Raw genomic sequence first — 13,841 nt, 5'->3', positions numbered from 1 at the left:
CCTGTTCTTCACCTGAGGACGGCTGCTTGCGTTGTGGCCGAAACGTCGTGAGAATTATTGTATTATTTTTTATTTTTATTATTTCATTATTTCCCTTCTACGTGACTTTACCGAAAGAACCAAGAAGATGAATCCCTGCAGTCACGAAAGCTTCAAATCGAAATTCAATGTATAAGCATTTGCGAGACGGACAGGCACACTCCCGTACAACATAGTTCCAAGAAATTTTGTTAATTGCATAATCTTACCAATGGATTCATTGAGATCTACGTTTGTTTTCAGGACATGTTTCTTTATTGCTGTTTGTATGAATATTGTCACATTAATGTTTAAGGACTTTTTCCTTTCGCCGTGTATGCTCGCTTTACTCTAAGGAATTAACTGATTGTTCTGTTACCCAGTTTAACAAACGTACTCATTGAGGGTTAAATGTACGGATCAATGAGGAAGACATTTCCAGGAGTACTGTGTTGACATTCCTAGCATAAGAGTTCGAATATTAGAGTGTTATGTTTTTCCTTAGAGATTAAAGTTGCTTAATACAGAAGAGTCTGAGTGGTGCCTTCCTAAGTTCATGCATAATAATCTTAATCAGTAAAAGTTAAAGCAAGAATCATTGTATTATCCTGATTGATAATACAACCTTAGACAACGAAGCCGAGCTTAATCAGCATACTTACATCACACTTGCATAACTTAATACAATTAATTGTATTATCCCTATTGATAATACAACCCTAGAACGAGGCTTAGCATAATTATCATAACTGCATACATTAGCATAATTAAATACACTTGCATAACTTACTACAATTACACCTTCAAAATTAGCATAAACTATTTACGTAAATTAGCATATTTTTGGATAATTACACTTTTTTTCATTTAGTTTTTATTATGTTTAGTAATTCTTAGTAATTTTCCAAGACCCAATATATACAGCAGAAGGATGTTATTAACCAGGTAATGCCTTAACTGCTTGTGGTTGTTTCCTTCATACCTGCCGTTTACTATAACAACAAAAAAATCCCCGTGTCCCACACTCAGCTTCCCACTTCTAGCCCCGCCCACTCCCCCCCGCCCCTAGTGTCACGTCCTTTCTCCCCCGAACGCTCACGAAGCCCCCGCTCCCCTACCCCCCCTCTCTCTCCCCCCCTTGCCTCCCCCTTTTCATCTATATAACCTCTTGCACGGCATCTCTATCGCCTACTTCAGCATTTTATTGCTGTGGTTGTTACACTTGTTGAATATTGCTTGTGTTGCGATCGAAACGTCGTGATTTGTTTTATTTTATTTCTACCTACGTAACTTTACCGAAAGAACCAAATGGTATACATACACATGTGCACGAGCTGCATATGCTCTTATGCTGAATGGCAGTAAATGGGAATACTTACTCCCGATGCCACTCACTAATGTCATGAGTGGTAGAGAGAAGCGTGTGTCCGTGTAGATGGCTACCCCTCCAGCGCGGACGGAGCGTGCGTTTGGAAGGTACGTGTAGACGCGGAAACTGATCCTGGTGACAATGGACAAGGTGGAAGAACAACACGAGAATGGGGGCAGGAGTTTACACAACTGATGGGTGGGAAAATATGGATCCATGGGTGGTGTATACAAGAGGTGAAGGAGAGGTCATACCTTCCCCATATGCCTATTATAAGGCTTGTCATTGCAACTTTAAAACATGGCACTTGTGCCAGGCTAGATGCACTCTTTAGCAGCAGAGCAGCGTAGCAAATACAGCTGTCAGATCCAGGGAAACTGCACAGGTTTAACGTCTCCAATTTAAAAATGTGTTCTACATAGGTCTTGTCAAGGCTCCTGCCATTGTGACCACGTGATGTCACCATCCTTATGGGAACATCGCGTAAACATTTCAGCAGGGTTTTAATTCGTTGAAATAAGCTCACATAAAAACTCACGCAGACGAGGGACATACCTGTAGGCAGTGTTTTGCTTCAATGGGCCATCGGAGAAGCTGCCGCTCGTTCTGCCGGTACCAATTTGGACACTAGCTACAGAGTTGGGGTTGGAGCACTCGGAGGGGTAGACACGATCGTCCACCTGGTACACGTTCGTGCTGCCACTCGCATATTCTGAGTACGTGCTCAGAGGCCACCTCTTCTCTGGACTATCGCTGTTGGTTCCTGTGTGATAGGACAGAGTGAATCCATTTATCGGTGGATTTTTTTTGACATTCTTAAAAAGTTCTACGCAAAGTTTATAAAATGAATCCTCAATGGTATACTAAATTGCACGTGAAAATTTGTATTTTAGATTCAAAATGTGTAAACTACGTTTTCATAACTAACAATTTCAACTTGAAGATGGAGAATGACTCATAGAGGTGCAAGGAGTAAGCACAGACAAGATGGAATTGCAGCAGCAGCCAGGAAGTCAGCTGGCATCAAATTCAGACCTCGACTCCCCTCCTCTACCATCCCAGGTTAGCTCTACAGTCCTCTGATTATTAAGGTTTAATCTGTCAGTTAATAAGTGTTCACATCCAGGAGGAAACCAGAGTACCCAGAGAAAACCTACATTGGGCAAGACCGTTCCATACAGATCTCTTCTCCTGGCCAGTAAGGGTACGGGACCACGACGTTAATGGGTAGGGCGTTTCACCACACAGAGTGATTCACCAACCCTCGTCTCCACTGTTGTGGATTACAGGCATGCATATCTACCAAGGCCTGGATAAAAATAATAATAATTTGGAAGATACTTGTCGTATACTTAGCAAGCACTCGAATGTATCATCTCATTCCCCCTGGTAATGAAGTTAACAATAATTTTAGTCGTGTATGAATGAAGTGACCGAGCCGTATTCATGGCATGTCCATTGCGTTACCCTCGGACTGCTTGACGATGACCGTGTAGTACTTGAGGTCGCCGTTTGTGTTCTGGAACCAGCTGCAGCTGAAGGAGACGGTCAGGCTGCTCGGTGTTACCTGGTTCTGCACCGTCGTGATGTTCGTCTCCGGAACGGGTGGAGGAGCTACCCATATGAGCATGGCAGTTTTAGAAATTTGCACAATTACACAGACTGTCGTAATTTAGAGCCATTTGGTAATCCACTACTGAATGAAGGCATGGACATTGCTTGATCATACTTTTCCTTGCTGGTCAGTGTGGAATAGCGAAGCAGGAGCTGGAGGAGCTCGCAACAGTTCAGATACTGATATTTACCATAACCAGAAAATGCATGGGGGAGTGGGGGGGTAGCTCTATTCGTAGCGCAGCACCCTCAATACGGTGTCCACTGCTCCAACCTAACAAGTGAGGCTTAAACAAAAATCCATCGTAGCCGTTTTTGAACAGCCAGTCGTCAGGGCAAGTGCTCTTAATGAGCAGCCATTTAAAGGATGGCACTGCTCACAAGGGAGTTGATAAGGCCACTCCCAGAACCACAGAACCAGCCACTTTTTTCCCTCTCCAGTGCTGTACGTAAGGTGAAGTTCTTTTGCACCATACGTAGCCAATCATGCTAAATCGGAGGTGCAGTAAAAATACACATTCTGATGTTTAAACAATTAACCAGGTGGTCATTTGAGGTACAGTTGAGTAACGCGAGGCCCAGAACTGAACTTAAGTTGTTGGGTGTAGGATGACAACTTTGAACTCTTTAGAAAAATACCGCGTACAAAATGGTTGTTACTGGCAGGTCAGAAAGTTAGGACACAGTTAAGAAATTTAAATTACTGATACAGGTTAGTTTGGGTGGATGGGTGCCTGGACATGCTACCAGACCAGACCACCCAATTGTCTCCAAAATGCATTGCACCCATTTATGACGGGGAGACAGATGGATTTGCTCAAACATTTGGTACAAAACAACAATCACAACCACTCATGTTCCAAAAAAATGTATGAACTCACCGCTGACGGTCTTTGCTTTTCCTTGTAGAGTTTTACTGAACAGTTTTCCTGAATAGGTGGTGATATTGACTAAGTATTCAGTGTTCAGCTGCAGACGTCCAAGCATGGCAAATGTTAAATTTGTTCTTCCATTTCCCCGAGGCTCCGTAATTATTTCATTAAAATATATGGTAATGACATCGAGACTGTTGTTGAAGATGCCTATGGACTGCAATAGATCATTGTCGTTGATCACTTGCAGGAACAGCATGCTCCATACACCATCGGGGAGAGACCAACTGCAGGATATATTCTCCGTGGAATATGGGAAGCAAGAAAAGTCTCTGACAGCTGCTGGATCTGGGGGAAAAAGGTTGGTGAATGGGGTAGTTGGGGGGGGAAGGGGATGAAGGATTGCTGAAGATGAAACTTACTGCTGATATTATCAATGAACATTAATCAAACCCATTTGATTCATAACACAGTCGCAAAAAAAAATTGAGACATTGCAGGGGCTCAGTTATGCGCATGTGCGTGCATGTGAAACACATATGGCGCCTGAAATTGTCGACTACATTGGCAATGCGTCCGTGCCAACATTGGCCCTGATTCCCCTCGGTGCTCCTCTCCATTTATTATCATGCGTTTAGAGTATTTGGCTGCTATAAGTTTCCACATGATGATAAGCCACTTCGTTTATCTATCAATTATGATCGCCAGGTCGCTTCTGAAAAAAGTGCTACAAAGCTCAGTGGGCCTTAAATGGTACAATTAAACTAGTTTATCGTTGTGCGTGCCGGGGTTACATCTCTGTATGATGATAGATAACCGGGCCTTTTCTCGTGTGGCCCCCTGGCTGTAGAGTTCACATCCCCTGGACGTTCACTATGCTGACTCCCTAGCTTTATTTAAATTGTGCCTTAATACGCACTTATTTTAAACAAAATTTTCTATTCCTTGAATCTTTAAGTTTGAGGTTTGATTTTATTGAGTTGAGCCTGCACGTGTGTGTTGTTTGTACATCGCCTTCTGACCTCTAGGAGCAAGGCGCGTTAGCAGTGTAAATTAATATTATTAAATCATTATTACCAGGCTCAACGATTACGTCTGCCTACTTTAAAACAGCCCAAATCACATCCTTACGTGTTTTTGACCTACTTATACCTAAAGAGAATACTGGCCTGTCAATATGACCAGTGTGAATCGTGTATGTCTATTTTAAAAACAGGGGCAATGGCACCATTACATGGTGGTGAAACATTTTCCATACCAAATAATGTAATACAGTATATTATACGCAATGTACTTGTGATATATAGTAGCATACACACTACTATTTAAATTAATATAGTGCGATCAACAGACTGTATAGGTACTTACAAGTTCTGTCCATTACCACATCTGACCAATATGAGACAGACCCATCGGAAGCCTGCACAGACACGGAGTAGTTCATTCCAGGAACCAGACCAGTAAATGTTGACGAGTTTGAGTAAATCGGGAGTGTTGTAACCAAGTTTCCACTCGCAGTCTCTCTCAAGTAGGCCCAGTAGGAGAACGAGTCTGGGAGATAAGTCGTTCCTGAGACTGTCATGGTCGTGGTAGTCTTGCTAGTGATGGTCAAAAAGATGTAACTTGACACTGAAATGGCCACATGCAAGCAAGACATTTTAATGCCATGTTTTAGTTATTTTACGATAGTTAACGCGAATAATGAGAAAAACCAAGAGCAAACAATGTCAGCATTATGTGGTGGTGAAACGCTTTGAATACTAAATAAAGTAATACAACGTGTAATATATGCAATGCACTTGCAATATGTCGTAGCATACACTGATTACTGTCTATATTAATCTAGTCTGAACAATTGACCACAACGGAACTTACAGGTTCTGTCCATTACCACATCTGACCAATATGAGACAGACCCATCGGAAGCCTGCACAGATACAGAGTAGTTCCTTCCAGGAACCAAGCCAGTAAATGTTGTCACGTTTGAGTAAATCTGGAATGTTGTAACCAAGTTTCCACTCGCAGTCTCTCTCAAGTAGGCCCAGTAGGAGAACGAGTCTGGGAGATAAGTCGTTCCTGAGACTGTCATGGTCGTGGTAGTCTTCCTCGTGATGGTTAAAACGATGTAACTTGACCCTGAAATGGCCACATGCAAGCAAGACATTTTAATGGCATGTGTGGGACAATAGGAATGGAACACTTTTAATTATTTCCTCGTGCAGCAATGGAGTAAAGTGTGGTTTTGTGAAGGCCCCTATGTGCTGTGCAGTACATAAATGCAGTGCGTACACCAGCATGTGATACTGAGTCGGGCCTGTAGGTGGCTGGCAGGGTTTTTGAGTAACCAGACCTGAACACCAGTCGCGTGCTTAATGGTGACACGGTTGTGAAATTTCTGTGTGTAACACACGTGCTGTTGCATTTTACAGGTAAAGGACCCAAATGTTGGTTTTGATGGTTATAGACATGTTCTAGTCTTTAAGCTTGGCTTTGAATTGGTAGATTGTGATATATTCAATAGGAGGGGGTTTAGGACTGTACACTGTAAAGGATGACATAATGTAGTTAACACTGGTAATTATTTAACCCTAATACTGTTTATTCTATAGCCATGCCCATGCACCCATAGTATGACTAATTGCAATGCTATTAAGAATGGAACACATTTGCAATTGTAAGTTGTACAATGGTGACAAATACAGTACGTATACAGTACATATACAGTGCAGATAATGGGTGTAAGATATCAGTATAAGTGGATGGTATGGATAGACAGTCAGCTTAGGATTAAAGTATTATTCGAATAGTGAAGTTTAAAGGTTATGATTATAGACAAAGATAATTTATCAGCAGTGAAATGGATTTAAGGGAAACTGTTATTGAGTAACCTGAAACTATACACCAGTCACTTGGTTAATGGCGACTTGGTTGTGTTGTATATATGCCTTTTTCCAAAATTCATATTAAGTCTAATTCGGCCAATATATACATATTTTTTAATCAACCGCGGTGTAGCACGAGGCACAAACAAAAATTGTAACAACCCCCTCACGAGCAGCTGCCCCTCTTCACACTCGAGGCCAGAGAGCCAGAGAGGGAGGAGAGGGAGGGGAGGGAGCTCCGGGAGCTCCGGCAGTACATATGTAATGCGGGCGTAAACGGCCTTGCGGATATGACGTCACGGGTGGGAGGAGTTAGGTCACGTGGGAGAGAGGGGTGAGGTCTTAAGGGAGAGATACCGGAAGAGACGGGAGAGTGTTGGGGACAGAGACACAGTGAGGCCACGCAGGGCGGAGGTTGGAGAGTGGCGAGATCGCCACACACACAGTAAGACTCGGCACCGTCGGCCAGCGGTGACCGAGCACGGAGGAACAGGGAGCAGCGGTGGAGCTGCAGTGAGAGCAGCCGTAGGGCTGCACCAGGGACCAGCAGCGGAGCTGCAGGAGCGCGGAAGGCTACGGGAGCGAAGGCAGCTGTGGAGCTGCCAAGCGGGGAGGCTCTGAGCGAGGGCCGTGTGGGACAAGTGTAAAGAACCCAAATAAAGGACAACGGAGACAGACCCAGTGATCGAGTCCTTTATTAAAATGGTGTCAGAAGTGAAACGGCATGTCAAAACAGCTCAGAAGAAAGAATATTCCTGCACCATCATCTGCTACATCATCCGACGACGACGACCTTCCTCAGGCGGTGGACCTGCCTGCGATGGAGGAGGAGATCCGTGCGGGAGCGAGTACGGGTCCGGGAGTCCAAGACGTCGCCGCGTCGGTGGACCCGTCGGCGCCGGAGGATGCGGACTTGAGATGGAAACAGATGGCGGCGCAGCTGTAGACACTGAAAATCGTGCTGGCGCAATTGTGCGAGCTCGTCACGCCGAGGACGGCTGTGGGGAGAGCCGATGGTGGTCTGCAGGCTGCCGCCTTGCCTGCGCTGTCGGAGCCATCGGCCACGCGGCACGAAGACACCATCTTGGGCGTTGCAGGAGAAGAATGGCGGGAAGCCGCCATCTTGCGCTCACCGCGGCGGGAGGCCGCCATCTTGAACACGTTGTGATGCGACGCCATTTTGAATATGCCGCGTGATGAGTCATCGGCTGAGAACGGCGCTACAAGGAGTCGCAGTCGTCATCTCACAACTGTTAAGGAATTCTCCATCGGTGGCGATTGGAGTGCTTTCGCCTGCAGATTTTTGGCGGCGGTACGCTCTGCAAGGTGGACTGACCCTGAGGCATTGGAGGTTCTGCCGACTCTTCTCGACGACGAGTCGGTGAGATTCTTCCGCTCAATAAAAGCCGAGAAGAAGAAGACGTTGAGAGGAGTTTTCGACGAGATGGCAGATGCATATGAGCCACCGGATGATGCTCATCGCCGGTTTGTTCAACGCCAGCTAGCACCCGAGGAGTCGCCGGTGGCATACAGGGGTGCTGTATTGGAGTTGGCCATGGCTGCATACCCGGAGACGGAGCCTGACCTGCTCGAACCTCTCATTTTGGGAAAAATGCTGGAGCTGTCCCGGGATTTGGGGATTCCTATGCCGGTGTGTGGCCACGAAAAGCTCACGTCCTGGGCGGCCGCTAAATGTCTTGATGCCCAGTTCAACCTGCGCCGTTGGAAACAAGTCACGGCATGGACGGGGGGGCCCCACCAGAGGCTGTGCGTCCGGTTTACGATTCCTGCGTCGCTGCGAACGGGGGTAGCATGGGCATTGTGGGCCAGGTGGACGCTCAAATATCTATCGGGGGAGTGTTGGCCTCGGGAATTCTGTTAATTTCGAGGTCCCTTGCAGTTCCTTGTTTGTTGGGAACTGATTTTCTGGCCAAGATGCCCATTCTAATCAGAATTAATGAAAACTGCATTGAATTACCGGGTGGGCGAAAAATTTCATTTCTACCGTCGCCCTGGGGGCGACCTGCTCCGGTTGCCCAGGTGCAGGCGCTGTCCGAGGTATCTGTTGATATTCCACCTGGCTCACAGATGCTTATCCCCTTGCGATATCGGAAGCCTGTGCCTGGGCGTCAAGGTGCAATTGGGGTTTTGTTGTCGCCGTCCGCCACCATAACGGGCGGATCGGCGCTCGTCGGGGCGCAAACTATTGTCCGGTCGGACCAGCAGCCGTTTCTACAGGTGCTTAATGCAAGTACCGAAAATGTGTGTGTGCCGGCTGGTACGGTTGTGGCACATGCCACTACGGCGTTTACGGCACAGGATTATTTGAGCAGCCAGGTCATGGTTGGTGGTGTTTCAGGGCCTGGGGCCTCAGATAATCGCTGGATCGCCGAATTGTGTGGGGAGAATGCTTCCCTTTCCGGGGAACAACATTGCGCGCTTCGTAAATAATTGTTGAGTTATTCTGACGTGTTTAGCTCCGACGATTTGGACTTGGGACGCACCTCGTTGCTTTACCATCATATTGACACAGGGGACGCTGCCCCTATTCAGTTGAACTCGCATCGGATGAGTCCGGCGGAGCAAGATCAGGTTCGAGGGGCAGTGGATGACATGTTGGCTGCAGACATAATATCTCCATCTAACAGCCCATGGGGCGCGCCTGTTGTTTTGGTTAAAAAGAAGGACGGCAAATTGCGATTTTGTGTGGATTTTCGGAAATTAAATAAGGTGTCTGTGGCAGATGCGTACCCCCTGCCGCGTATGGATGACTCCCTCGATGCCTTGTCGGGGGCGAAGTTCTTTTCAACGCTAGATCTCTCTTCGGGATTCTGGCAGCTTCCCCTTGACGAGCCCTCGCGGGAGAAGACTGCTTTCCGTACGCCGCAGGGGTTATTCCAATGTAATTGTCTGCCGATGGGGTTGAATGCTGCCCTGCCACATTTCAAAGGTTAATGGAGCTGGTGTTAACGGGGTTGCAGTGGGAGACATGTCTGATATATTTAGACGATATTATCGTCTTCAGCCGCACATTTGACGAGCATTTATTGCGGTTGGAGGCTGTGTTCGCCAGGATGCGTTCCGCTAATTTGAAACTTAAGCCTAAGAAATGCCACCTACTGCAACGGTCCGTGCGCTATTTGGGGCATATCGTTAGTGCGGACGGGGTGGCCACGGATCCGGACAAAACAGCGTGCGTCCGTGACTGGCGAACCCCAGCCACGGTGGGGGATGTACATCGGTTTTTGTTGTTTGCCTCATATTATCCGAATTTTGCAACGATCGCGAGGCCCTTGCATCTCCTTACGGGTAAAGCACGAAAATTTGCTTGGGGACCGCCAGAAGAGGCGGCGTTTCAGGACCTGCGCGATCGATTGGCTACGGCGCCGATGTTGGATTATCCTGATTTCGATCACCCCTTCATTCTGGATACGGACGCGAGTGACACGGGCATTGGGGCCGTGTTGTCTCAGTCCAAAGGTGGTGTGGAGCGCGTGGTGGCGTACGGTAGCCGGGTTTTGTCTCCCGCAGAAACCCGCTACTGCGTCACACGCAGGGAACTTTTGGCAATTGTTTTCTTTCTCCGCCAATTTCGACCGTATCTATACGGTCGTTCGTTTATTGTACGCACGGATCATGCGGCCTTGCAGTATGCTCTCAAGATGGACCAACCATCCGGCCAATTGGCACGGTGGTTGGACACACTGCAAGAATTTTTCTTCCAAATTCACCATCGGAAGGGGGTGTGTCACTCGAATGCGGACGCGCTTTCTAAGTTGCCGCAGCGATTCCCTTGCGCGTGCGCATCTGGGACGCATAGATGTGCGCCAATTCAGCATCCCCCTCAGCCTGTTGCGTTGGCGGTCGAGGTGCCTCAAGCTCCAAAGGAGCCAGGACCGGCTGATGGGATTTTGAATCTTCCAAGGGCTGTGTGGATTCGGGAATAAATGTTGGATGATTCATTGGTCACGTTACGGAATCGGCCTGCGAAGAAGAGTGGGGGACTGGGTACGGGGGGTATGCCGGAAACCGCTCTCCGCGATGGTCTGCTGATGTGGAGGGAAGGGTTACAGGAACGCTGGCGTCTGGTTGTACCGGCATCCTTGCGGTACGAATTGATTAGGACTCTGCATTGCGACACGCTTTTACATCTGGGGGTGCAGAAGACCCTATTGACGTTGCAGCGAGACTACTTTTGGCACGGCATGACAACGGATGTCGTCGGTCACTTTCGCGCGTGTCCCGATTGTGCCCGGCGAAAACCACCTAAACAACCATATGTGCCGCCGATACAGTCTATTCAGGTGTCTCGAGTTAACGAATTGGTGGCGTTGGACATTTTGGGACCCTTCCCGCCATCCGCTAAAGGTAATACTTGCTGGTTGGGGTGGAGTACCTCTCCCGCTGGCCGATGGCCTGGCCGTTGCCTGACCAGTCAGCGGCGTCTATCACAGACGCCTTTCTATTTGGGTACGTTATGGACAAGGGGGCGCCGGAGAGGCTCCTCACAGACCAAGGCCGGAATTTTTATTCTAAATTGTTGGGGGAAGTGTGTGCGGCTCTTGGAACTAAAAAGATACGGACATCTCCTTACCAACCACAAACGGATGGTATGGTCGAATGGCTGAATCGGACTTTGTCCGCCATGTTGTGTCACACGGTGAGTGAAAAACAATCAGATTGGGATTTGCATATCCCTGGGGTACTTTCGGCATACCGGATGACGCCGCATGCGGCTACAGGATATTCGCCGTTTTTCCTTATGTACGGTCGCGAAAACGTGCCGCCGATGGATGTGCAGTTGAGACCTGGAGTGAGGGGACCCGCTAAGCCTCTTCCTGATTACATCCAGGACACCGTTTGCCGTGTTACAGAGGCGCGGGAAGGGGCCCGCATGGCTACGGCCAAAGCCCAGGCCCGGAACGAGCGGTGTGCTCGACGCTCTAAGGGGGAGTGCCCCTGGAAGGTGGGGGACATGGCCTGGCTTCATTGCCCGCAGGTGCGGCCAGGTACCTCTCCTAAATTACATAAACCATGGCAAGGGCCGGTTCGCCTCATCGAGGTTCCCAACCCACAGTCTGCGCGTGTTCGGTTTGGATCTCGGCGTTGGTTCGTTCACACGTCTCGCTTGAAACCATATGTGGCCCCTCGACCTGATGCGTCATCTCCTGATGTTGCCTTGCCGGGGTCTGTGGCTGCCGACTCACCCTTGCCTGTGCCTGTTGACCTTGCAAGAGCGCCTGTCGTGCCTTTTACAGACAAGCCGGCCGTGACACTACAGGAGGCAGGGGACTCTGCTCGGGGTGTGCCTACCACGGCTGCGGGGACTCCGAGCCCCGCCGCCCTTCCGACCCCGCCGCAGACACGATTGCTAGACACCCCCGATGCTGGGCCTTCAGGGACACGGGACCGGGACGTTGACGGGCCTCCAATAGCGACAGGAGGACTTCATCCTGTCGCTCCTAAAACCCCGTCACGTTCCCGTTCTGCAGGAGGGCCGCCGCCCGTCCGGGACAGACCGGCGACCCGCACGCGGTCAAAGTCTCTTACATTTCGTTGAATTTTACTGTTGTGTTCTTGTTTTTCTTGTTATATTTATTGTATGCTTCGTTGTCCTTGCATGTGTGATGGTTGTGTTCGCTCGCATTACTCGTTGTCGTCATTGTTCAGCAGAGGTCGGCTGGATTTTCTCTACGGGGGAGGGTGGCGTAATGCGGGCGTAAACGGCCTTGCGGATATGATGTCACGGGGGGGAGGAGTTAGGTCACGTGGGAGAGAGGGGTGAGGTCTTAAGGGAGAGATACCGGAAGAGACGGGAGAGTGTTGGGGACAGAGACACAGTGAGGCCACGCAGGGCGGAGGTTGGAGAGTGGCGAGATCGCCACACACACAGTAACACTCGGCACCGTCGGCCAGGGGTGACCGAGCACGGAGGAACAGGGGGGGTCAATAGATGCGGAGTCGATAGGGTTCATTAGCCCACACACATGCGGACTACAAGAGGTAGCGTCGGTTATTATTATATGGTGAGGGGAGAATAAAAGATCCGGGACAAAAGTTGGGGGAGCCTCCACATGCCAAGTGGAGTTGTCATAACAAAAGTCCTGCAGGGTGGTGACTGAATCCCAAAAGGGGGGAAGGAGGGGGGAAGGAGGGCACCGTCGGCCAGGGGTGACCGTGCACGGAGGAACAGGGAGCAGCGGTGGAGCTGCAGTGAGAGCAGCCGGAGGGCTGCACCAGGGACCTGCAGCGGAGCTGCAGGAGCGCGGAAGGCTACGGGAGCGAAGGCAGCTGTGGAGCTGCCAAGCGGGGAGGCTCTGAGCGAGGGCCGTGTGGGACAAGTGTAAAGAACCCAAATAAAGGACAACGGAGACAGACCCAGTGATCGAGTCCTTTATTACACATATACTAAAATTGAAACGATACAGAGAAGATTAGCATGGCCCCTGCGCAAGGATGACACGCAAATTCGTGAAGCGTTCCATATTTGTGTTTCTTGTTGGTGTCTATGAACACGTAACACACAATGGGACTAATGTTACACGGGAAAACCTCGTTATATATTTGATTAAAAATCGGAGCACATAAGCAAAAAAAATAGAAGTAAAAAAAATGTACGGAAAAAATACTGAGCATCTTTCCCGTTTGATCGTTTAAAAAAAACCATAAAAGAAAAGAAAAAAACACCGCGAGGGAAGGTGGGGGCGCTGAGGGGGCGCACCGGGGGCCATCTCGAGGAAACTTCCTTTGTTGGCGGGATGGCTCGAGGAAGCAAATTATCACCCCCAATAAAGTAGAACAAACACACACACACACGGACACACATACCACTTCCCCTCCCCAACAGCAAAGCGACATCAAAGGAAATTCGGGTCCTTTGCGAGAAGACGCGCGAAGAGGGGAGGGAATTTCACGTTTTTTTGTTTAAGCCCGAACACAGATCGTGCAGTCTCAGTATTCTCGCGACGGAGGCTTGCGAGGGAGGATCGCAAGGGGCAGGCTCCGGGGCATGGCCTCGAGACCAACCATGGGTGTCGCCTCGCCGAGTGAAGGGACATGTGTTGTTAAGAGCTGAGTTCGGCATGA

The 13,841-nt window shown here is 48.8% G+C and overlaps 1 protein-coding gene and 1 non-coding gene across 2 annotated transcripts in view; one reads left to right on the top strand and one right to left on the bottom strand.

Moving 5' to 3' along the window:
* The window catches only part of LOC144948133 (uncharacterized), a 57,269-nt gene that overhangs the window by 21,913 nt on the left and 21,515 nt on the right, over positions 1-13,841 (bottom strand). The window contains exons 4-9 of the mRNA XM_078877563.1: positions 5,749-6,009; positions 5,242-5,502; positions 3,883-4,221; positions 2,855-3,001; positions 1,943-2,150; positions 1,398-1,519 (exon numbers count right to left, since the gene is read on the bottom strand). Coding sequence (XP_078733689.1) covers positions 1,398-1,519; positions 1,943-2,150; positions 2,855-3,001; positions 3,883-4,221; positions 5,242-5,502; positions 5,749-6,009 — 1,338 coding nt within the window. The remainder of the gene's footprint in view (positions 1-1,397; positions 1,520-1,942; positions 2,151-2,854; positions 3,002-3,882; positions 4,222-5,241; positions 5,503-5,748; positions 6,010-13,841) is intronic.
* LOC144948332 (U6 spliceosomal RNA) lies at positions 13,143-13,246 on the top strand. Its single transcript, XR_013640144.1, has one exon. It is a non-coding gene; the product is annotated as a U6 spliceosomal RNA (small nuclear RNA).

Source organism: Lampetra fluviatilis, chromosome 48 (genome assembly GCF_964198595.1).
Source record: "Lampetra fluviatilis chromosome 48, kcLamFluv1.1, whole genome shotgun sequence".
NCBI lineage: Eukaryota > Metazoa > Chordata > Hyperoartia > Petromyzontiformes > Petromyzontidae > Lampetra > Lampetra fluviatilis.
Note: the sequence above shows the minus strand (reverse complement) of the source record. Positions and strands in the feature narration are given on the sequence as shown.